This window comes from Chelonoidis abingdonii, chromosome 14 (assembly GCF_003597395.2).
Source record: "Chelonoidis abingdonii isolate Lonesome George chromosome 14, CheloAbing_2.0, whole genome shotgun sequence".
Lineage (NCBI taxonomy): Eukaryota > Metazoa > Chordata > Testudines > Testudinidae > Chelonoidis > Chelonoidis abingdonii.
In genome coordinates, this window is record NC_133782.1 from 7654088 (window position 1) to 7680320 (window position 26233).

The 26233-nt window shown below is 43.7% G+C and overlaps 1 protein-coding gene across 3 annotated transcripts in view; it reads right to left on the reverse strand.

Moving 5' to 3' along the window:
- Positions 1-1774: 1774 nt before the first annotated feature.
- SLCO4A1 (solute carrier organic anion transporter family member 4A1) overlaps positions 1775-26233 on the reverse strand; it is a 48430-nt gene continuing 23971 nt past the window's right edge. For 2 of the 3 annotated variants that reach the window (XM_032802288.2, XM_075072226.1), the window contains 10 exons: positions 24732-24822; positions 21840-21961; positions 20579-20690; positions 13807-13961; positions 12784-12979; positions 12005-12167; positions 10465-10637; positions 9926-9990; positions 8979-9127; positions 1775-3945 (listed from right to left, as the gene is read on the reverse strand). In XM_032802288.2, the coding sequence (XP_032658179.1) occupies positions 3799-3945; positions 8979-9127; positions 9926-9990; positions 10465-10637; positions 12005-12167; positions 12784-12979; positions 13807-13961; positions 20579-20690; positions 21840-21961; positions 24732-24822 (1373 nt within the window). In that variant the 3' untranslated portion in view covers positions 1775-3798. Of the gene's footprint in view, positions 3946-8978; positions 9128-9925; positions 9991-10464; positions 10638-12004; positions 12168-12783; positions 12980-13806; positions 13962-20578; positions 20691-21839; positions 21962-24731; positions 24823-25173; positions 25853-26233 lie in introns of those variants that run through there. The other variant, XM_032802290.2, reaches the window with a different exon arrangement.

Here is a 26233-nt window from a genome sequence, read left to right on the forward strand (position 1 = left end):
CTGAGCCTGGTCTGATGCCCAATTAAGTCAACAGGAGGCTTTCCATTGTCTTCAGTCTGTGTTGGCTCATTTTCCCTAACCCCACTTGTGTAACCTTCCTCCATGAGCGCAGGAAGAAAGAGATAGTAGTTAAAAAGAGAACCAAAGCTGTGGTGTATCAAAACTTCAATCACAATCCAAAGAGCTACCTGGCACTAAAAAGTATTGTGTCCAGAGAGTTGCTTAGCACCACACTTCTCACTGATTTCATTGAGAGCTGCTGGTGTCTATGCCCCAACTTTTTCAGTTGTGACTACATTATAGCTATGAATAAGCTAATTCATTCTGTTTTCCTCAAAAGCACCATTCAGAATCAAATGAAGCTGATCAAGACACACACAAAGGACCTGTCAAATATTGCTTATATTTCTGTGACATGATAGCAATACAATACTTCACATGAGACGGGGAAATGTCCTTTCAGATACGATGTGCACACACATACTTTTCTATACACAAATGTTGCCCTAATAGGAACAAGTTTTTTTTGCTATTTAATTAAAATCAAGGATTTTCAATCCCATGTCAACATAATAAAACACCACTATTCTTTTGCTCTTGAAATAATAAATTCAAATAAATTTCATTTTATAAACACCACTGAAGCATGTCATATATATAAATACTTCTAACATCATAAGTACATTATGCACAAAATATTTCCCCAAAATAATGTCGTGCAACTCATCAGGCTACTGCTTGTACCCAAAGTGTTGGCAAGCCTTTCTTGTTTCTCATGTACTGGAGTGGCAGACTCCTGTAGATAGTGGTTGTCTTGCTCACAGGGGCCTGAGAAAACTGTTGACAGTCATGAAGAACTGTTTACTATTGGTCAGGGTTAATCTCTTTTGGCCTAGTCACACCCCTTAAACCCCCACAGGTGTGTAAGATGGGGAGTGGGTGTCAAGCAGCAGAGAGGGGGGTGTCAAGCAGCAGAGAGGGGGATGCCACACCTAGAATACTGCAAGGGCTCTGTATGCACCAGTGCGTAGGCGTTTATTCTAGGCAGGCACTACCAACAGGTCCATGACTACCCAGACCTACTGGCCAGGGATGCCTTCCAGAATGTCGGTATTCAGCAGGAGTTACCATGCTATGATACCAGAGAGGTTGCAGTGTTTCCCAATACTAACTATTCTCTTTCAGGGTAGGTATACATGGCATTTTGGAGTGAGCCTTTCAGCCCAGGTCAATGGCTCTAAAAGTTGAGGTATAGACAGTGCTTTGAACTTGCAGCTCGGGCTGAAGCTGCTGAAGTTGGGGCTGGGGCTGGGGGATTCAGAGCCCAAGCTCCAGCCCATGCCCCAACTTCAATGTGTTACTATACAGCTATTTTTAGAGCAATAGTGCGACTAGCCTGAGGCTGAGAGGCTTGCTCCTAGACACTGTGGTGTGAAAACGGTTGGTAAATATGGGCCTTTTAATGGTGGCTTCTGCATAGTAAATCCATGGCCTTGGTGGAGGAGGATTCACAGATGGCAGAGGAACTCTTATTCAAAGCCCGTTCCCAGTGAGCGTCAAGGAAAGAATGCCAAGTATCAGAGGGGTAGCCGTGTTAGTCTGGATCTGTAAAAGCAGCAGAGAATCCTGTGGCACCTTACAGACTAACAGACGTTTTGGAGCGTGAGCTTTCGTCCTGCATCTGACGAAGTGGGTATTCACCCACGAAAGCTCACGCTCCAAAACGTCTGTTAGCCTATAAGGTGTCACAGGACTCTCTGCTGCTTTTAAGGAAAGAATGGACATTTTATTTCAACCCCGTATCTCCACCACAGTATCACCCTGAGTAGAATGGGAAACACCAGGCATGGTACAGGGCCGTTTTTAATGGTGCCGGCTGGGCTTGGGAATGTTTGGTCCTTTGCGAAAAAACTATAAACAGCTTTTTAACCTTCTTCACTCTTTTACAAAAACATAAACATAAAAAAATATACAAAGTAGCTACAAAATCTTTCTAAATATTTTGTAGTGACCATTACATGTTGATTAAACAGCTCATTAGTGGTTGTCCTGTAATTCTTCACTACAGTTTTATGCAGGGTAAGGATTTCAGGGGCCTGCATCTTCAGAGGGGCCTCAATCCAAGTGCTGAATTTTTACTTGCAATTTTTTCTTGTGCAACCATTTGAAGAGCCAAATAATAAGATTCTGACACCTGCCTGATTTCGTGGGTGCAGGTGAGACAGCCACGCATAAATCTGGCCATCAGATGCTGAAAATCCATTGCTTGGCCTTGCCAACAACATATGGTTAATACTGCAGTGCATATTTAAAGGGCACTTTTGAAAATGTGGCCCAGTTTATTTGCAAACAATGGATCAGATCATCATCTTGTGCAAATCAGCACAGAGCTGTCGGGGGAGGGGAGGGCAAGTGGGGCAATTTGCCCCAGGTTCCACAGGGGCCCCCACAAGAATATAGTATTCTAGAGTACTGCAACTTTTTTTTATGGAAGGGGCTCCCAAAATTGCTTTGCCCCAGGCCCCCTGAATCTTCTGGGCAGCCCTGAATCAGCATAGCTCCACTGAAATCAACAGAGCTATGTCTATTTACACCAGCTGAGAATCTGATTGATCTTTTCATTAGCTTCATACAATAAAGTCTGTCACTATGTTAGGTTTCTCTTTAAACTAGCAGTCTAAGAAAAATTAAATTAGTTCTGATTTTTCTGCATACTTAAAAACAATGTCTTTACAAAGCAGAACAAGCAAAACACTGCATAGATCCATATCTTATGTGTTTCTGTGACAAACAGCACAATAGCTCAAGGACAACAAATAATCCAACTGCCTTTACAGGACATTACAAAATGTGTCCATCTTAAAACAATGGAAGAAAAGCAGATTGTAACTATATTGCAAATCCTGGGAACGGAATTAGGAAACCAGAGGCAGTGACAGAAAAAGGCTTGGGTAGTGAGTTCAAAATAGCCGGTGGCGTTCAAGTTTCAACAGTGTGTTGTATGTGATCTACTGATGAACTTCCCAGGGAATCCGTGATCTCAAACATATCTTCCATTGCACAGTAATATGAACTATCGCAGTTAAATGTCTATAACTGAAATGAACAGAGAGAGAATACAGCGTGCATTACGAGCAACGCCATATGTGCTACAGCAACACAAAAGACACGGTTCCTTGTTTCTTCCTTGCTTTGCATATGGTAGCAGACTGTCAACACAAGGATAGGCTGTTGATCAGACCTAAAAAGCCTGAACACACGTGCTTTGCAACTGACGGTTCTATGATGTATGTGTTACAGGCCAAATTCTCAGCAGAAGTGAATGGTGCCAGTTTACAATAGCTGAGAATTTGGTCCCACAGTGGTACGCTGACTTCTTTAGTGTGGTTCAGAAGTGCTATAAACAGGGTGACCAGACAGCAAATGTGAAAAATTTGGACGGGGGTGGGGGAGTAATAGGAGCCTATATAAGAAAAAGATCCAAAAATCGGGACTGTCCCTATAAAATCGGGACATCTGGTCACGCTAGCTATAGAGCTACCAGTGAGTAAAACAACAGTGTCTAGCACCAATGCACAGATCCTCATATGGCATCAATGGATATATCCTCTCATGTGCTTCTGCCATTCAGAAAATGTTATGCCAAACCATAACTTACTTCAAATATCCTTCTTTAAATAGAAAAACAAAGTGTAAAGCAATAGTGATAATAACAGTGATCATAAAAACAGGAACAGAACAATATCTTGACATGGTATTTATGAGGCTGAGAGAAAGTCCCTTGCAGTATTTACAGTGCTAGTCAGCAGCTTGGGTCTGGAGAGATGTGTTTTCCCGGAGGACACAGTTCCCATTTTCCAATGCATCTGAGCTCCCTGGTAGGGATTCTGGAGGAGGCGGTTTGTAAAGGAAACAGGCCAGCAGGAAGAAGACTGTTCCAACTACCTGTAATCATCAAGACATCCCCTGTTACTAACAGAGCCACTTTTAATACCCAGCATGACTCTAATTTATTTAAAAACCAGGGCCAGATCCCCAAATAATGTAAATCAGCATAGCAACTGTGAAGACAGTGGTGTTGCTGGTGCCAATGGAGCTACGCCAATTAACAGTGACTGAATAGCTCCCTCCAGGTTTCCCAGATCCAGATTAAAAGAGTTTGAACACGTTCTGAGGGAGTTGTAAAGACAATTTGATATGCAGGTGATCTGTGCAGGAGGATTTGGCTGGATTATAAAGACAAGGAAGAGATTAGCCAGGAAAACATATTAGTATGTGGCTCTGGGAATATGCTCCAGTTGATTATGAGCAGGTGTGCATGCCTACTTTTTAGAAATGTGCATGAAACCTCAGTGAGCAGCCAGTTAATCTACACAGTTCTCTTGAATGTAGAGGCAGCAGACCAAGACTGCACAAGGGTGAGGCCCGAAAGCCTTATTTTAGAAGCTCTTGCTACCATGTGAGTAGTGCTTAGCATGAGGCAAATTATACCTCTACCCCGATATAACATGGGTTCGCATATAGCGTGGTAATCTCTGGGCTCTGGCAGCGGGGCTTAGGCGGCGCTTTAAAGGGTCCGGGGCTCCGGCTGCTGTGGGGAGCCCTGGGCCCTTTAAATCACTGCTGGAGCCCTGCCACTGCTACCCTGGAGCTGTGGCAGCAGGGCTCGGCCGGCGATTTAAAAGGTCCGGGCTCCCCGCAGCAGCCAGAGCCCAGGGCTCTTTAAATCACTGCTGGAGCCCTGCCGCTGCTACCCTGGGGCTCCGGCAGTGGGGCTCCAGTGGTGCTTTAAAGGGCTCAGAGCTCTGGCTGCTGTGGGGAGCCCTGGGCCCTTTAAATCACCGCTGGAGCCTTGCCGCTGCTACCCCGATATAACGGGGTTTCAGCTATAATGCAGTAGGGATTTTTGGCTCCCAAGGTACCGTGTTATATCGGGGTAGAGGTGTACAAATAAAAGTTCATGCCATTACACACACAATTTATGGTCAAACTTTTTAGACCGACACTGTACTATGCTGTGGGGGGTAGCGACTACCCATTAGTATTATGAGGGGGATTTATCCACATCAAACAATTCCTGACGATGATGAAGATCACATATAAACTTCACACATGCCCTCCCATTGTCATCTTTCTAACAGACTGACCCCAAAACCTCCATTTAAACCACTGCAGCTTCAGGAAAGTTCAGCTCTGAAGCTGAACTTTGCAGTCATGACCTATCATCACATAGCCTCAAACTCTGTATGTAAAAAGGAACCGTGCCATTATTTCGGAAACAAATTGGTTTTCTTGCAGCTGGGATTTGTTTTTAAATGAAGGACTGTTTGGATTGGGGTTGGGGGAAGGTCTGCTCTTTACCTTGTTCTTGACAATTAGCGAGGGCTAGATTCTCTGATCACCTGACTCCATGACAGTAGTGCACTGGGACCGATGCTCCAGCCATTTAAAACATCTGGAACCACATTGCACTGAGCTACATGGATTTAGAGCAGCTGAGGATCTGACCTGTAGTATTTTGCTGTGTATACTAGCATTGCTACACATATATACCTTCTCACCACAGCTGCTGATTCCTACTGTGACCTGCAAGCTAAGTGCCAATTTGGACTGAGCTAAAACAATGCTTTCTGCTCATAAATACTGAAACATTAGCCCTCTCGACATTTTCGAGCCGTGATCAGAGAATGGCTATTTACTCTTCTTTACAGCATGAGCAGAGTGACCTTAGACACACTAGCTAATAGACTGCATTTATACACTCAACTCTAGTTCTAGAGTGAGTGATTTTAATAAAATGTGGATTTTGTGGAGTTTTTCCTCTAAAATTTTTAGAGGAAAAACATTTAGCTTGGAAAATCATATGAAGTCAGGAGAATGATGGTACCCAGAGAGTTGTTAAATTGTGATTCATAAATGGAATATTTGCATTTAGTGACAAATGTCTGTTACAGCTATCCCCCTATTCCATTTTCTTTCTTACAGCTGTCCCCATACTCCATTTTGTTTTTGTCCTCCTCCTGTGGCCGCCCCTCCCTGGCTCTTAAGTTGTTTACCAGGGCCACTGCCCTTCTCAAAGGGAGGGCCCCTTAAGTTGTTTACCAAGAGCCATTGCCCTTCTCAAAGGGATGGCCACTTGTGCTAAGTGGGACCACTGCCCTGTTCAAAGGGTTAGTCCTGTTATCACCTTTGTTAAACCTTGGGCTCGGTGTAGGTAGGCATGTCGGCTGCAAGACCTATTGTGTTTTTTAAAGATCCTGGGCATGAGTCATAGGCCTCATGCTGCTTCTGAGTACCTGAGATGTGACATTGATTGCTTATCTACTCCATATTGTTCAGGACTCCTGCCCAGGCACATTTTCTGTGCTTCACCGCAGTTTTTTTCCCCTGTGTCTCCTCGCCTTGACAGAGGCGAGCCTATTCAGGATTGACTGGCAGGAAAACTCGCCATGAGTATTGCCTTTAAAACAGGCATTTTTGAAAACAAATTCAGAAAGGTTTCCTGCATTTGGCTGCCTGGTCGTGATAGCCAGGTGTTCTGGGGGTCCTATTTCTCCGCTTCTCAGATTTTATTTATTGAGGCGTGACCTGTGTTTTAAACCCCCCCTCCCATGAAGAATGGAATTGCTGCCTGAGAAACTCTTGATTATCAGACCCGTCACCGAGCCGCTCACTTGCTTCTTCTGCTTTGCTGCTGCCTTGACTGTAAATCCGCTCTGTGATTTCTATAGCGTTTTATTTTATTACGTTAGCTGCCGGCTCTGTTTCCCGAGCACCACAGACTCAGCTTAAACTCTTGGTCTGTGTCTTAAAACCTCTCTTAACTCCGCAGCGCTTTGCCGACTAAAGATAAAGTTATTGTGTGCGTGCTAAGGCTCTGGCTCCTGTGGGCTTTGCTTCGGGCTCACTGCTTTCAGCCGTATCCCTGCTGCAGCCACCATTTCCTTGGGCTTCCTGGGGGTGCCTTGGGAGCTGTATCCTGGGCACATTAACCACTTACTCGCCTTTCGTGATTCCCCCAAGAGCATAAGGATGCAACCATAAGGTTTTGCTTTTTAGTTTAATTAAAGTCATAGTTTGCTAAGAATTGTTGCGGCTATGTAAGTTTCACCTGCCTTGCTATATGTTTGCATGTATTTGTTGCTCCGTATAGCTGATCTGTTATAGTTTTTGCTAGAATTGTTATATTTGTTGTGTTGCCTAGTCGTTGGTTAAGACAGATTTAAAAGCCCATTGCCTGGTTGTTATCTCTACCTGTTATGGTACTTTGTATGCTCTTGTCATTTTATACTAAATTTGATTAAGTTAGACGATAAGAAAGGTTGTTGTTGTGAATTTCGTCTTCACCGCTGTCTTGATCTCTCCCTGAACTTCCCGTGTCTTTTCCTCCACTCCAATCTCCCCCTCTGTGTACTTCTCGTGTCTCCCTGTTGTAACCCTTTGCTGCTTTTCCCCGTATCGCACTCTCCCCCGAACTTCCACTCTTTGCTGATTTTCCCCCGCGTCTGCATACCCACCCTCGAACTTCCCCAGACCCTTGCTGCTTTCTCCCCCTGGTGTAACTTCCCAAACCCTTTGCCGCTGTCTTTCCTTTTTTTTTGGGGGTCCGCTTGATGCTTAAACCTCCCTTAGCCCTTCTTTACACTTCTCTGCTGCCTCTTCCCTGTATCTGTGTTCGGCTCACCGCGTTGTCTCCGCTGCTCCTCTCCCTACGCGAGGAGTCACCATCACACTGCTCCGTTTGTCTTCACCCGCTGGCTCCAAACAACTTCCACTGAAGTGCTCCCGCTGCTGGCATCACTGTAATTCTTCCTCAGCCGAGTCCCCCATTCTCCACTGCCTTTCTCATCCGCTTGCACGTTCAGCGCCCTCGCCCTCGCTGCTCCCAGACTCCCTTAAATGAGCTCCACTGCTCTTGTCTCCCGTACGTCCAGCCCCAGAGTATTTTGCTCCTGAAGGACTGCTCTGGGCTTAACCCCGCAGGCTTCCAGAGTCTTCTCGCTGTTGCAGCTGCAACTCTCCCTTCTCACAGTTTGCCACTGATCATTTCACTCCCCTCCCCACTCCTTGTTTTCTTGACACCAGCCTTAGTGTTCACCCTCTTGCAGATTATCTTGCTATCACAGCCTCACAAATTTAAGTCATTAAATTTTTCTTTCATTATACTGTTACAATTGGCATAATTTCACTTTATCGCCATATTGTATCTATTGCTATCTGTGATCACATTTTACTGTGGTTAAAACACCCTCCATGTTGGTTGCCTCCACTTTTCTGATATATTTTGTATTCGCATTGATGCCATTGTGTTACATTGTTGTATATAATGCTATTAAAAGCCACTAATACATTCTAATCTTGAAATTTGTTGACCATTTCTATATAGAAGACCATTTACTTTTGCATCTTCTTTTTGGTACATTTTTGCATTCACTACTGGTCAATCTAGAGTGTGTTCCTATATAAAGTTGAGTTTGCTTACTGACTGTACTGTATCCCATTTGTCGCTTGAACCCCATACTTACTGGGGTAATGCCCCACTGTTGAACTCCCTACAATGTTAATAAGAACCCCCCCATCTTGTCTTTGTAAACACCCTATAGCACCCCATCGCCATCGTATTTTCATTTGTTAAATTCCCACCACTTCCTTTTTCCTTTAATAAAGAAATTAATTGGCACCCCACCTGTGTGGTAATTGCTCCCCAAGATCCCATATACCTGCTGGCAGGGACAAAATTGGCACCCCACCTGTGTGGTAATTGCTCCCCAAGATCCCATATACCTGCAGGCAGGGACAACAAACACTGTGCTGTGTTTTCACACCAAAGTTGCGTGAAGATAGGATTTGTGTTGTGATCAGAACAGCATAAAGGAGGTTTCCAAAATTCTGCCACAGTTGCCGCTGCTCATCTAACCAGTCATAAGCAAAAAGCACAGGCTAGTAGATGTGAAAGTGAAATAATAACTGCGCATCACCTTGTAGACAATTCCAGCAACCAGAGTGTATCGGCTCATGGTGGAGTTCTGGTATACGTAGCAAGAACCTTGTTCTCCACACTGGTTCTGCCACACCAGACATGATAGATCAATCATTGAGCCAAAGGCAATAGGACCGGGAATGCCTCCTGCATGAAGACAGAATGGAACATCAGTTGATATAACTTCTATTTATCATCCTCAAGGTAGCCCAAAGCACAAGTTTTGCAGGTACAGTGACTGAGTAAGCTAACACTGCAACCTGCATGGCTGGAATTTCTAAAAGAGCCTAAAGGAGTTAGGCACCCAAACCTTATTGAATTGGGTAACTAATGCCCATCAGCTCCTTTGAAAACTCCAGCCTATGAACTCAGCAATGACATATGTAGTTATTCAGGGCCTTGGACAACACAGCCCATTTTCTTCTTGGAATGAGCAGTTGCCCACCGCTATTGTTTACTCCTTTGGAAACCTGTTATGGGAGTTGTAGTTTTCCGTCCAACAGCCAGCTTACATGATTAACAAGAGAGCTCACTTCAGCATATAACACTCGTAAGAGTTCAAATCTGCATCCCCACCGGGACCCTCAGGAACTTCTGGTGTCTTGGCCAGGCTGGCGCCCTGGCTTTACTAAACTCAAGCTAATGACATGGTATGAAGCTTTGCTGTTCTGTATTAAGTTATCTCTACAGTTGGGTGAGCTATTCATAGTGAACAATCTAGCTGCAAAACTGAGCTCTTTTTTTCTTCCTGTTTGCAAATTACATGCAACAGGATTGGATGTTTATAAATAGTGTAGGTGGGTGAGAGAAAACATTCTCCACTCAAACGGCATGTATCCCCAGTCCCCTGCCCTTAAACTATCTGTATTCGGCCCATTGACACTCCTGTGATAAGTGGTTTATAAATACAATAGGAAAGCCATACACATTCACTCCATACTATACCTAGAGTTCTTACTACAATCCACTGGATTCCTAGTGCAAACGACCTCTGTCTGTCGGAGACACACCTGGAGTACATAAAGGTAGAATTTTAAAATGTTGACATGAAGCAGTAGCAACTCGCCAGCAGCAAAGAGAAAAGCCTCTCCACACCCTGTAACACCATCAAACAGTGTACTCTGATGATAAAGGGATATACTTTCAGCCAGAATGAGGCTCATTCTCCCCTTTTGTGGACATAATGTGCACCAGCAAAATTTGTGTCCACGCTTTTGGGAATTGTGAGGGCAAGTCTGGGTATTTGCACATCTAACTTCCTCATTGAGGGCACAAATGAGCTACATACAGGCGCAAGCGCTCAGATTGTGCTCACAATTGGAGCAAATGGAGAATCACACTCAATATCTTCAACACACTGAAAACTGGGCCATTTTCATCAGGCCCTGTATCACAATTGCTAGGATAAAATGAAAATGTTTGCGTTCAATTACTTCCTGCTGAAAGGGGGCTTTGTACGGTAAAGAGAAAGTTCCGCTGCTTACCGTAGAGTTGCAGTCAGTGCCGGAATACTGCATAAGAATGTAAAGAAAATCATAAGAAACATGAAAACCAGAAGGACAGTCCTTCTCTCACAGGAGGAAGTGCATTTCCCTGCTATCGCTTGGGCAGACCCAGTGGGATCATTCTCCAGGATACAGCTACACTCATGGTAAACCTGGGAAACAAACACCTCGTCAATTTCCCAAAGAGACAGCATTTCTATAGTCATAATTTGGGCCATACTAGAATTGCACATGGTCAGATCAGCTATTTTTACAGCTAGGTTTTGCTCCTGGAGCAGAATAAGGCAAGCACAGCAGGGTCAAGGATTTGGCCTTATGCCAGTTTCCAGCGCAGATATTATCAAGTTGGGTGGCAATGAACTTCACAAGCCTGCTCTCAACTCTGGAAACATTAGTTATTGCATAGTGTGAACACCCTCACACACACTGTCCCCTATGTGCACAAAATACTAAGAGGGGATTCAGAGCACACAATGGGACAAACTTTGCTCTGAGAATGGGAATTATGTGCAAACAATGGGACAAATTCAGTTCCCAGTTATACCTGTGTAAATTCAGAGTTCAGTTCAGTTATCAGCAAATATAGGCTTGAAATTAGATGAAGATTTCTGACCATCAGAGGAATGAAGTTCTGCCACAACCTTCCAAGGGGACCAGGCGGGCAAAATACTTGACTCGTTTCAAGACTGAGCTTGATAAATGTATGGAGGGGACAGTATGATGAGACTGCCTACAGTGGCATGTGATGCATCTGCAACTGCTAGTAGCAAATATCTCCAACCTCTGGAGATGGGACACCAGATGGGGAGGGCTCTGAGTTACTACATTGAATTATTTCCCACGTGTCTCGCTTGTGGGCCTCACCAATGTGTTAAGGGGCTAACTGACCACCATATTTGGGGTCAAGGAAGGAATTTTCCCTGGGTCAGAATGGCAGACACCCTTTTGGGGGGGTTCGCCTTCCTCTGCAGCGTGGGAGCATGGGGCACAGGTGTGTTTAAACTAGAGTAAATGGTGGATTCTTTGTTCTTAAATTATGATGTGAGGGCACAGAGGTTAGGGGTCTATTACAGGCATGGGTGGGGAAGGTTCTGTGGCCTGTGATGTGCAGGAGGTCAGACTAGATGATCATGATGGTCCCTTCGGGCTGTAAAATCTATGAATCTATGAATTATGCAGGATTTACATCAGTGCAGCTGAGAGCAGAATCTGACCCACTGCATGGAGTCTAGACCCCTAAGTAATAACATTTGGAACTTCAAACTCCAAAATGGAACAGCAGGACTAGGTCAGTGCTGAGCAGCAGAAGCATAACCAGAATACGTGCATCTCCGTTGGTGCCCAATGCTCACGAATCCTATGTATTCACAGGGGGTCCTTCTACAGTTTATATCAGCTTTAAAGCAAAGCTCAAAACCTGAATAAACTTAATGTAACTTCATCAAGGCTGGCCAGAATTTATAAAGGCAGACGTGCTAACTAATGTTCTTTGCTAACACCTGGGTTCTTCAAACCATACCTTCTTGCCACTATCGAGGATTGATATTTTTTTGCACCCTGCATGGCAGGCAGAGTAATACATGACGTCATCGCTTCCACAGACTGGATTGTAGATCTCCCTTAGACAGTCACATTCAGTATTGCACGCTGCAGTCAGGTTTAGGCTGCTTTCCAGTAAGATGCTAAAGGAAACAGTGGATTAGTCAGCAGATGTTCCTTTAACCGTATCTTCCAGGGCCAGGTGGGGTGGAATAAGGGCTTGTTTACATTACCTGCTGGATCAACGGGCAGTGATCGATCCAGCGGGGGTCGATTTATCGCATCTAGCCTAGACACAATAAATTGACTGCCGAGCGCTCTCCCATCGACTCTGGTACTTTACCGGAGCGAGAGGCACAGGCAGAATTGAGGGGGGAGTGCCAGCTGTTGACGCACTGCAGTGAAGACACTGCAGTGAGTAGATCTAAGTACGTTGATTTCAGCTACTTTATTCACCTAGCTGAAGTTGTGTAACTTAGATCAATCCCCCCTTCCCCCCAGTGTAGACCAGACCGAAGAGGAAAAGGAGGGCACAGGGGTGTGTGAGAGGGGATGCTAAGGCAGTGGGATGCTGGAAAGTGCTAGACTGTGTGTAGTCATACACTTAGAACATGCCTATAAGGTTGGCCTTGCAACCATGCAACAACATTATTCTGTAGTGCATTAATATTAACCTCAGTGTTGATCGCTCAGGTTTATCCTTGTGTTTCTGTACCATCACAACACACGACTGATGGGAACTGTGATCATTATTATTACCTTCGGTCATACACCTGCGTTACTCCCGCCATAGGCATGTTAGGGCAATGAATGAAAAATATGAAAACAGCCAGTAGACTTGTCACTGTGCAAAGTAAACACAACTTGATGATTCCTGAACAGCGAAGCTTAAACTTATTCACGATGAATCCTCCCAGGAATGTGCCTCCTCCCCCTGCTGGCACAACAAGATAACCTAGGGGAAAAGAAACAAGCCTATAAATGTCAGGAAGGGAGTTTCTATTCATCTGAATGAATACACTACAGAGTTGGCATAATTCTGTGCCACTGGCCTATGCTTGTTTCTTGATGGGAATTTATAGGACTTAAAGAAAAGAAAAGAAAAGGAAAAGATACCTTCTGCCTTCAGTAGCAGCTCTGAAAGCCTAGCCCCAAAACTCAGAAAATAAGGAAATATTTTCTGCATATAGTGCAGTTCTGCCCTGAAAAATGACTCTCCAAGAATAGCATTATGGGGTTCCATGTTTTTTGTATCCCACTGAATTCAGACCAAATTTGCTCAGTTTGCCAATTTAAATGTATTAACCTATATGTGGATGTGTGTATATATCAGCCTGGGGTCTGAGAGTGAAGCTGGGTTCTTTCCAGCTGTATGTTACCAGTAATACAGGTTCCGCAACTCAGATACTCTCCTCATTTGCACTTGAGTAGATACCACTATTGACAGTTCTCTTGATGGTGCACAAAGAGGAACAAACCCCAGCTCACTCTGCGTTGGTTTGACAGGATCAACTGGTGTAAAAGTTGGAAAAACATTTCCCACTAAAGTTAGTAGATATAACACTGACTACGCACACGGTGCAGGTCTAATGGGTCGGAAGGTGCTATTTATATCTAAGATTGCAGCCACATTTTACATGATACACACAGTGTCATTACCGCATAGGGTCAGGACTGCATTTGACTCTGTGATAAAAGAGATCATCTCCTTGGTCATGAGATTTTAGTATTTTTAGACAATATAAAATTTACATGGGTATTATTGAAAATCTGTTTTCTTACCAAACAAGGTAGCAGCTTCAGAGGCACTTAAACTATACTGTGACTCGAGGAACTTGGGTCCAAAAGTAGACATTCCCGCAATAAGCGTGGCTTCAGTTGCTCCAGCTAAACAGAGGAAGATGAAGGTCGGGTTCTTCAGAAGCAGCAATAATGATCTATCGAGTCCAAGAGGCGTACAGAAAAGACAAATATGAGGCAATTGCACTGGGTGGTACAGTTTTACTTTGTTATTGTCTCTTTGAATTTGAATTTGAAGGGCTAGAGGGGGGGCTTTAGGCTCATCCGTGCATAAGGGTGGTACCCAGCTGCCCCACCTTTCATTGGAAGAAAAAAGAAAGGAAATAGTTGAGGCAGCTCTTTGAAAATGCAGCATGTTTCTCTCCTCATGCTGATTCAGTCATGGCACCAAGGAGCAGCACCCCTCTCTGACCACTCCCTCTTCACCTACTCAGGGTGGGGACTATTGGATGAACATTGTTGGGCAGCATCTCCTGTCGACAGTCTCCTCCCTTGGAAGTGGAAAATCTCAAGTTTGTCCACTGAGTTTGATCCACGTTGTAGAGGTTTCTCAATATTTTTTTCCACTTGCCTATTCATGTAGAATGATGATTTCCCAAACTGAATACCTGGATTGCACCTGCAGACTTTGTGAATGCATCTGTTGTGTCTACCTAGCTGATATTTACATAAGCAAACAGGGACCACCATATGCAAAATGGATGTCGCATATGCAATCATTGACGTCATAGGTACAAAATAATGTGGGTCTTGCAGACACCAAATGGTGAAATCACAAATTCTGCGGATGCAGTTTAGATGGTGAGTTTTGAAAATTCGGGGCTTGTGTCTGCAAGGTGTTGAGCATCCTCAATTCCCATTCAGGGCACTAAAATCTGCGGGTGCTCAGCACCTTTCAGAATTGGGTTGGAATTGAAGGACAACATACCAATAAATACCACTTTTAGATCCTGATTCTGCTAGCTGTTGAATACACTCAATTCTCATTACAGTTTATGGGAATTATATCATTAAGCAGTGATCTTAATCTTTGTAACCCTAACCCAGACCAAGTGACTGAGGTCAGGAAATAAAGCTGTGTCTCATACCAGCACTCCTGTGTGTCACACGTTTACTGTTCTACAACTCAAACCTAATAAGTTTTTTTCCTGCTCTAAGTACTTTCATAAAGATTTTATCGTCCTACTGTAAAGCAGCAATCAACACAGGCCAGACAAAGTGGGTCCCAGTTTAAATTTAACTAGTATATTTAGCAAATACATCTTCCTTTTGACTAACTGCAATTTATTAGGGGAAAGCAGACATTCCAGACAATTTGCCATGTGCCATATTTATGCAGAAAGATGATCCAGCAGTGATCCTTCTGTTGGACACAGAAAAAGCCCCAAGCTTGCTTGATAGTCTCAGTTCTCCTCCTCTATCTGCGATATTGATTTAGGAAATCTACACTGCTTTGCTGGGATTTCTTTTGTTAACTGGCTTGAAATTCTGTCATGTAACTCTATTAGCCTACTCCAATTGCTCCTCTCTGAGGCTGTTATGTGTAATGAAAAGTCCTGCCAAAAGCAATTTGGAACATACTGGTTATCTCTGAAATGACAGTGAGTCATGTACTCATCAGAGTTCTCCATACAGACAGATGATGTGTGTGTGTGTTTTTTGTCAAAATCACTTGACAGTTGCTTATTGCTTTCGAGAGAATGTGGAATGGGGGCAAAACTACTGCCATGCAACTAGATGTCACATGAGTAGAGCTGGTCAAAACATTGCTGATGGAACTCTTTTCTGCTGGAAAATACCGATTAGATGAAATCAAAATGTGGGAGTGTATTGATTCTGTCAAAACTTTTGATGGAAACCAGGCAGGAAGGTAGGTGGGCCAGCCTCCATATGTTTCCCAGGCAGCTGCCTCCTGGAGCTTCTGAATTCCCGGGGCAGCCGCTTCCCAGGGCTGTCTGCTCTGGTTCCCATGCTACCTACTCCTCGGAAAGCTGGCTGCCTGTGGAGTTGGGCACCAGGGAATTGGTCAGCCTCCATTTTGATTCTCCTGAAATGGAATTGAGATCTTTTTCCCTAACAAATTGAAACATTTTCAGTGGGAGGGAAGTTTTGTTTCCGGCCAGTTCTAATGCGAGGTCTCTGCATCACACGTTCTGGGCATTTAGATATTCCTGAGTGACTACCACTGTGCTGCATATGACTTCTTCACACTCAAGCAACCAAGAAAGAAAAGAAAGAAAGAAAAATGGTAAATTCCTATGAGGTAATTTCACAGGACCCTATTGCAACTGTTCTCTCTAATTGTTAGAATCAGTTTAATTCCTTGAATATTCTTCCAGGGATGACCTTTTCTTTTTCCTCCCAATTATTTCCCTTAACTGTAACATGAAAGAAATTAATCTGCATGACTGCATTTTATTTGGAAGCATAATGTCTAATCTGTTGACTAGAAAACATATGGCTGATTATGCATATTGTGTGATAGCTCCTACCTTCTATGCTCAAGAGAAAATAGAGCAGTAGGACAGCAATTATTCCATCACAGGAGAGACATTTTTGCCTGCAGAGTGAAGGTGTATGTGTCAGATCCTCAACTGGTATAAATCAAGGTAGCTCCAGTGACACCACTGGAGGATCTACATCGTATTCTATTGCTAACACATGTAGAGACTGATCCTGAGAGGTAGTGCCCAGTACAAAGGGCACTGAAATCAATGGGAATCTTTCCATTGATATCAATGGGCTTTGGATCCAGGGAAGCTGCTGGAAGTCCTGGATGTCCTCAACTCTTGAATTCACTGGGAGCTGAGGAAACTCACTGTTTCCCAGGGATAAGGCCTGCTATATATTAAAGTCTGATCCTGCAACCCTTACCCATATGGGTAGCCCTTACTCATGCAAATAGTCCTATTGACTTCACTGAGACCATGAGAAAGATAAATAAAATACATAGAGATATACCTATCTTACAGAACTGGAAGGGACCTTGAAAGGTCATTGAGTCCAGGGCCCTGCCTTCACTAGCAGGACCAAATACTGATTTTTGCCCCAGATCCCTAAGTGGCCCCACAAGGATTGAATTCACAACCCTGGGTTTAGGAGGCCAATGCTCAAACCATTGAGCTATCCCTCCCTCAACAGGTGAGGATCTACTCACCTGTGCAGAATAGAGACAATGGGTTGCCATAGCATTCACAGTCTAGTTACATTTTAGTAAGTCAATAACATGCTACTTAAAAACTCTACACTTATGTTTACATCATTTTGGTGAATGTGCATGGGGACTTTTTCATCTTTTGAAAGGGTTATTGTTAAAAAGCACCAAATGAAACGCAATGAACTTCCTCCCTTTCCAAAGCTAAAACAGTGTTAAAGTTGTGATGTAAACCAACACTTCCTCCGCCCAGGTAATCCAAAAGGCAGGAATGTAATATTGAACTCAGCTCTTTGTTTTGGAGATCAGTGCATTGTGCATGCCTAATATACCAATGAGCAATCCTCATAAAACAGAGGTTTATCAATTTTGTATAAAACTCCCCTTCTTTGATCAGCCCCAGCAAACTATTTATCAAGCATGCCTCTTGTATATTCTGTTTAAATGTCTATTGGATTGACACCAGTGGACTTTTTCATGTGCACTACCAAAGTGGAATATGTGATAGAAATCTGCAGAGGGAAGTAGAAAAAAAAGGCAACTTTTATCAAGCTTTTCTGAACAGGAATCATGCTGCAATTCACTGATCGACTGTTTCATCTTATTGGCTTCATTCCTGGTTGTTGCTGGCTGCAAGAATAGTATCATGTTTTAAGCAGTATATGCTTTCTCAGGAGCAGAATCAGGCTACTTCAGGGGTTCTCAAACTGGGGGTCGGGACCTCTCAGGGGTCACAAGGTTCTTATATGTGGGGTCATGAGCTGTCAGCCTCCACCCCAAACCCTGCTTTGCCTCCAGCATTTATAATGGTGTTAAATATATAAAAAGTGTTTTTAAATTTCTAAGGAGGGGTCAAACTCAGAGGATTTCTATGTGAAAGGGGTCATCAGTACAAAAGTTTGAGAACTACTGGGCTACTTGGATCACACTGAGTGGTACCTTATTCTACAGGTAATTCCACATATCTCAACGGAACCCTCTTACTCTATAGAACATGAGTAAATGTGCCAGAGTCCAACCCCTAATTAACATAAAACTGGAATGGTGCTCCTATAAAATTAAGCTGCCTTTTGCCCTTATAACTGACACATCAGCGTATTCATCCAAAGCTGCCTCATTTACAGATGTGATCCAACCTCTAGAACAACTTCCCTTTAGGGCATTTTCTCTTCTCTCAAACCAAACCAGAAAACACAGAAGCATGTATAGTTGGGTTTTTTTTTTTAAATAAAAGGGACAACTGACTCATCTTTTAAGATGCATAAAAATACATTCAGGTCTAGACTGGCTCTTACTTTATATGATCTGGTTTGCCCATCTCTAATTATTCGCCATGTGTTCTCCAGGGACTAGGCACACTAAGGAATGTTCAAGGCCAATGAACTGATCCTGCAGCCCTCACTCAGGCAAAGTTCCCCTGAGGTCAATCAGAGTTTTGTTTCAGTGCAGCCTGTGGCGTGTGAAGCACTGAAGTTTAGATACAGCTCCCTTAACATTATTTAAATGCAGTTTTTGAATTTAATTTCTGTGTGGCGAGTCATGACCTCCGAAAATGGCACTCGGTCAAGAATTTCATTTAATAACAAGGTGGAAATCAGTTCAATGCAATATTCTTCACAAAATGTACTTAACCCCTGGTGAACTGCTTTGGTGTTGCCCTGTGTGAATAGTTGCTTAGAGTCAATCAAAGTTGGCTATTGTATGAGGTAAATTCGCATGTGCATCTCTGTTTCAATCCTCTTTTTCATGTGCAGAGGCAGTTAATGATTCTAAAATTCACAAATGACCCGTAGCAACAGGATTATGGTTCTGCAGCAGCTATTATTTTTGTTTGCATTGTGTGGGTATAACCTGTCAACTGTAGTTGTATCTAAGAATGATACTTGGAGAGGTTGAGGAAATAAACCTATAGTTGTTGGTGTTATACTCAGCTGCTACAAAAAAAAGTGCATCACAACTAACACAGAGCATTTCTCCAAGATCCAACTCCTGTACATTCAGTTAAAACAGAACTCCAAACATTACGTATCATCATACTGCATCATTCAGTAACTCCCAAACATTGCCATTTGGTATCATGTAGCTTCACTACTCTCTACACTTAACTACACTCCTCCAGATAAATGCTAACTGAAAACAGCACAGAGAAATTCAGTAGTAAGATGTTACCTGTATCTTATTTAGGTCAATTGTTCATTGACATTTCCTGCTTTACATTTCCAGAAAATAATTCCCCCTTAAACTGGCTTTTGGCCTGTGCGTGTGGCTACGTTTACACTATGAGCTAGGGGTGTGATTCTCTCATCAAGCTTCTGTGACTATAAATAGCAGCGTAGCTGCGGTAACATGGGAAGTAGCAGATGAGGTACAGCTCAGCCCTGCCTCCATGGCTGTTATCCATGCTACCTTGGCCACACTGCTCTTTATAGTCACACTAGCTTGATCAGAGCTAGTGCAAGTATATGTGTACACAAGCAGGGGAATTACACCCCTAGGTCATAGTATAGACATAGTATAGACATAACTTCTGTGTGTGCCTATACAGACAGCTGAAGATTGGTCCTGGTCCCGGTCCTGCACTCTAACACAGCTACTTTGCATAAGGAGAGAACAGAGGGAAAACCACAAAGAAGCTGACTGGCATAGCAGAAAGGAAATGGAATAAAACAGAAAGGAAACCGAGATAAAACTAGGACAACAGGAAATAGATTCTAAACAGAGATACTGTATTAGACTTGCTATGAGCAAGAAAAGGAAACAAAGATGAAAATTAAAGGGACATATGAGGAAGCCAACATGGGACTAAAATAAGAGGAAAATAAGAAAAGCTCAGAGAAGACAAAGATGAGGAAACACTGGACAATAAACAAATGAGCAGTGATGCAGAGTGAGCAGTTTATAAGCAATTTAAGGGGAAGAATCAAATGATGTACATGTAGTTTAGATCAGTGTTTCTCAAACTTTTTGGTATCGGGGACCAGCTTGCTGCCTTTCTAAACTGTATCTGGGAGATCTCAGGGACCAGTGTCGGTCCATGTACCAGTCGTTGAGAAACACTGGTTAAGCCTAGTGGTGACTGGTATTAAGCCATCTGCCATAAATCCCACCATGTCACGTATCCCGGATGGTACAAGGGTCTCGGTGGGCACAAAATTGTGCTTATGAAAACAGGTAACAGTTGCTGTAACACACTGTGATGCTCTATGCACTGGACTGGGTTTTATTTCAAAAGCTGAACACAAACAGTTCCATAAATGTAAACTGTCCCCATATCAACTATGGAGCTGCACTTGGTGTCTAAAGTTCCTAGATTTATTCCTGGCTCTACCATTGAATCTGTAAAATGGGGTTGATGATACCTATCTGTACAGGAGCATTATAGTATTAATGTTTGTAAAGTGCTCTGGGGACGATTGGCTTGATCTTGGAAGATGTAGAGTGTCATCAACTCAAACTGATTTCAGTAGCATCCTACAGGATCAAGCCTCAGGTATTGCAAAGTATTTCAATTATTATTGTAGAAAGCCAGATGGAATTGGGGCCATTTCCCTAATTTTGGTAAAAGCTCTATGAATGTCATGCACACGCAAAGGTACTCACTGTGGAAGATCTTTAACTGTTTTCCCAAAGTCGGGATCCGAAGCTGTTTCTTGGCTCCCATCTTTCAGCTGATGAGCCTCTGAGACTCTCATGATGATGTAGCGCTGGGATCCTGAAAACATTGATGTACGAAATAGAGACTATATGAGAGGAGGGTTTATGTGCCACACAAGTCACAAATTCATGAGGGAAAAAAGCACCATAGTATAAACCTGATGCTAATATGACTCAGCTAGTCAGAAAATGCTCAACAAAAATGTTTCCATGTAAAAGAGGATTTTTTCCTGCGAAATTTTTTCCATTAGACACTTCTGTGCAAATGTTTTACCACTTCCCAATCAGCCCAACAAAGAGCAGACAGGCGCCCAACTCTCTTTGAAAGTCAATAGGAGTTGGGTGCTCGACTCCACTTTATTCCTTTGAAGCCCCCCACCTCCAATTCCTTTGTCTCACATTTATGCCCACTCTCTCCCTACTCGTTCATAAGAAGCATAAAGGGGCGGAACAGAGAAAGACAACGAAACACGGGGAAGACAGGTGGCTGTGAAATGAAAGGTGTGAAATCAATGTATAAAGTACACTTTAAAATACAAGAGCTTTTTCCCCAGCCTATTTTTCCTCATTCACTGGTATTCATCCAGAAGGGCAACATTTAGTCAGGCATACCTCTAAATAGGAGGAGACAGCCCGTAGGAGTTAATGACAATCAAAGTATTATGCACATCTGCAGGGCAGACAGAAAATGTCACATTATCTCAAGTGTTCAGCAAATGAGAACAAAAGACAAAAGACAGAGATGGAGGGGAGGACAGAGAAGCAAACAAAAGACCTTAATGGGGAACAAAATACGTGGGTGAAATTGGATCCTGTTCCTTCCCGGAGTATAGGCAGAGCTGTACAGCATACAAGCTGAGGATAACTGCCTGAATGCAAGTGGTAGTGGCATAAAGGACAGCATAAATAGCAGGCTAATAGTAACAAAACAAAGAAATAGGGTTCTGCCTCACTGGAGTAATTAACATCTAATGACTAAGTTCTTTCCGCTCCAGCCTAAAGCAGCCAATTTGCATGGCCTCATCCATAGACTTATCAAATCTGTGACACTGAAATGAGAAACAAGGTTTGTATCACAGCAGCAGCGGCAAGGCTCAGGCAATGGCTTCACTGAAACACAGGCTAATGAGTCTCGGCAGCCGTCCTCCATTAAGAAGATCCCCAAGTGTTCTACCCAAAGTTATTCAGGATTTCATTCTTTGTATACCTGGCAGCCGGCGAGGGTAACCCAGAATGGGAATGGCAGTGAGAAGGGCAGCAGCTCCAGCACCCAGGAATCCTATCCACCAGGCCCCAACCCAGAGAGTATTATCTGGGGTTAGATCAATTCTGTAAAAGAACAAAGGGGGAAGGCAGTTACCTAACTGGGATGGAACATTAGAGGCTTCACCCTAACACTGGCAAGGATCAGGAGTAGCAGGGGAAGTCAGCAAAGTAAAACTGGTGCAAGGCGGAGGGCAATCTGCCCCCAAGTATATTCTGTGCACATGACAAACTGAAAACTTGGAGCCAAACTCTGCTCTTCCTGACATGAGTATAAATCTGAAATAACTCCCTGGGCAACAGTAGAGATAGCAGATTTATACTGATGCATCTGAGAGCAGATTTTAGTCCTTGGATTTTACTTCTTACTGAAAAATAAAACCACTGTCCAAGGGGGCTCTGTGCTGTAAGGAACTAGAGAAGACTTATCTTTACTATTAAAACATCACTATGGGCTAAATTTTAACGTTACAGCCTGATTGGCTAAGAGACTGTGATGTCTCAGGGGCAAACCCAAAGAATGAATTGAGACCCAGAGAGTCACAGCTCCACCCTCCTTTGGTACAATATTTCCCCCCTTTTCACAGAACAGCTTTCTCTCCTGAACGTGCCCAAACAGCTACTGGGGGTGGGGAAGGGGAAGGGGACAGAACTAGGGCTCCTTCCACTCCCAGCAGTGGAGTATCAGCTGAGTAGCCCCTGCTGTCCCTCACATGGCTGCAATAACAATTTGGCCAAGGCTAAGCAGGGGAATTACAGGGCTTTATCCCCCATATTCCCCTGTATGGCTGAGTAAGGGCTGTGGCAAGAAGAACAACATGTGGCTGGGTGTTCCCAGCCTGGAGTCAGTGCTCAACAGCAGTGTGAAAAGTACTGTCAGCCCTTGGCATTCTCCTGTAAGTCAATCATAACAAACCCCAGTACAAAAGGCCGAGTATTCAGAACCCTCATCTAACTGTGCAATGGAAGCTCTGCCAAAGGGCTCTTTATTCGCAAATAAACTGCACAAATAATCCTTCTGAACTAAGTAAATTCAAAGGCTGGCACAGGTGAGTTCCTTCGGTGACACAACCCCTAGGGCTGCCGCTTCAAAGCTGCTCCAAGCTCAGATGTTCCAAACACCTATGCGGTTTGCCAGCGGTGTGTCTTATTACATGAGAGAGTAGCAGAGTAAATTTAGCGCTTGGCTTTCATGATTGGAATCAAAGGGGAAGCGAAGTACTCCAGCATTTTCCACCCCTTTCTGTATGTAACCAAAGAGCTGAAATCTGATCAATGTGTGTGGAAACAGTATGAAACTTAGCTGAGAATATAACATCAGACGAACTCAAAAGTGCTCAGCATTTGAGGCAAGATTTGCAAGAGAGCCCAGCTCTTGTCTTGGCAGCTGAGCAAAACGAGCTGAATTCCAAACATGCCCAGCACTCTACAGGTCCCACTTTGGCAACAAGAGCTGATGGGAGCACTTCTGAAAATCTGCCTGTTTCATTTAGGTGCTGACATGGGAGTCGAGTCTGCTGAAAATCTGGCTGCTTCTTTTGCGTGCAAAACTGGGAGACGGAGGTGCTGAAACCATTGCAACCAGGTCTCTAATGTGGTGCCCCTATGATTTGTGCACACAAGCAGGTTTCTGAATGAATAAACAAAATATTTTTACACCTGGCTACCTACGCTAATGCTCAAATGTGAGCTTGCTACTGTAAGCCACCCCAACATCTTGGCCAACACAATTTGTCATTGGTACTTATATGGCCCCTGCTACTGTAGTACCTCAGCTAGGGTGACCTGATAGCAAGTGTGAAAAATCAGGACACTTTGGTGGGGGGGGGGGGGGTATAGTTTCCTATGTAAGACAAAGCCCTTAATATTGGAACGGTCCTGATAATATCAGGACATCTGGTCACCCTAATCTCAGAACTTTATAATCCTTAATGTCTTTATCTTGACCACACCCCGGTCAGATAGGGGAGTACTATCATCTTCATTCCACGGGTGGGAAACTGAGGCACAAAGAGACTAAGTGACTTGCCCAAGGTCACACAGGAAGGCCATGGCAGAGCAGACAATTGAATTCAGGTTTCCCAAGCTCTAGGCCAGCACCCTAACCACTGGATCATTCTTCCTTTCAGACTCACAGCCCGATTGGCGACTATAACAGATCATTCATGACAATGAGCCTGAAAACACGAGCTGTTTAACACTGTATTTATCTCTGAGCACACATCAGTTCCGGGTTCCATTTTCATTTCTATTTTTGTCACCGAGGTCTGCAATCAATAGCAGATCAATCTTTTGCTACAAGGCTCGTTGCCGAAAGAAATAATAAAACAAAATGATTCTGTCCACTAACCTACCAAATGTCACATCAAAATGACAGGCCAGGCTTGCTCATAAAACACTTTTGCAAGGATCATTTGTTTGCTGCAAATGAAAAAAGGACCCCTCCCCCCCACAGAGTAAACCAAAGAGTGACGAGGTGGCACTGCAGAATCATTGTGAGGCATACTGGAAAAGGTGACATGCTGCATATACAGGGGAACTTATTCAAGAAATCCTCTTGCTCATCACAGCTCAGCTCCAGCACATGACAAATCACTAAGATGATGGAGTTAGAAAAATAAGGCTTGTGAGTAATTCTTTTCCATTAATGAAAACCCATCTTTCTGGCTTCAACCATATCCACACACAGCCCACTTACAAATTCACTGCTGGACAAAACCCCTTTGAAGTCAATGGGTAGTTTTCCATTTAAGTTGCTAAAGGTTTCATTTAATTTTTTTTTAAAGGAACTGCACAGCATAAAGGAAAAGGAACAAGATTATTTTTACCAACTTACTGTTTGCCTATTTCAGTATAAATATTTAGAAACATTCCTCCTACCAGATAACCTGCTGCGGGCCCAAGGATTGCAGCAGTGTAGAAAATAGCTGAAAAAGAAAACAATCAGTGTTACAGAATCCTTTGCATTTTACTGAAAGCCCTGACTCTGCTCTTTCTTTAAGCAAGCCCTCAAATGAAACGGTGCAAAAAATCCTAGGGTGATGGTAGACACTGCCCTGGGCAAGGGAGTGGCATGAAAGTGCCATGATCTTAAGTGCAGCTCTGGAAGGAAGTGTGCCTCAACAGGGCCGTAACCAGGGTGAGGTGAGTGGGACAGCTGCCCCGGGCGCGAAACCGCAGGGGCAGGAAAATGGACCGGACAAATGCTGAAAAAAATGGCAGCAAATATGCTTGCTCACCCTGGGCGCTAAAATGGGTAGTTACAGCTCTGGACTCACACACACAGCTCTGGTGTCTCAGCTCCCTTCCGCTGTGGGGTAACGGTCAGTGCTGTGGAGGCTATGGACTGCAGCCAGCAAAGATCCTCCTTCATTTTGCAAGGCGGGATTCTGGACTGTAGGGGGCAGAAGAGCCTGGCTGGCTGTAGTTTAGAGCAGGTTCTCACAGCGGTGCCAGGTAACATTTAGATGAAAATATATTGGTTGTTATTAAATACAAGCTCTCTGGGTGGTAAAAAGAATAGCAAGATCCACCCCCCGCTTCTTTCACTCAGGGAAGACAGTAATTTCCTGCATGCCTTTACTAGCAGCAAATCATGACACTCCCAACACTGTCTCCGTAAGCAGAGGGATGAACTATGACTCTTCCTCCTTCCTGACCCTCCCTCCCCACATGCTCGAGCAAAGGAGTAAGCAGGCACGCAGACCTGGATTCGTACGGACTTGCATGGGCGTACAGTCCAAGTCATACTTTTTCCATTTATTCCTCCCATGGTTGGGACATAGGCAGACGGACAATCATGTATTTGGGACTAGTCCAAGTATCCTTGGAGGCAATGCATGTGCATGTGTTTGTAAGATGCGAGTCGAAATTGGTTTTAGCAGAAAAACTACTATGTAATTTGGAGTCAACTTTTTTCATTATTTATCAGTCAAGGGCTTAGCACAGACTACTGGGCATAATGCTTAGCACAGACAAGTTAGCACAGACTACTGGGCATAATGCTGGGAATACTCCTGTCGTCTCACCACTGACTGTGGCAAGCAACATGCATGGTAGTGACGGCAGGATTGGAGCCTACGTTTTGCTTTACCCATCACTGCCATCAGAATAGTGACATGGACCATGGACCTGAACAGACCCTTGTGGTTTCTTCCTCTATCTCCACAGCCCTCCAGTATTACAGCTCAGGCCCATATGTCTATCCAAAGCCAACTGAAGTCAACTGGAGTCTTTCAATTGCCTCCAGATTAGGCCCTTAGTGAACATGTTCTCTATCACGCCAATTTATATTAGAGGTCTTTTGCCATTCCCATATGATTAGCCATGTATAGAAGA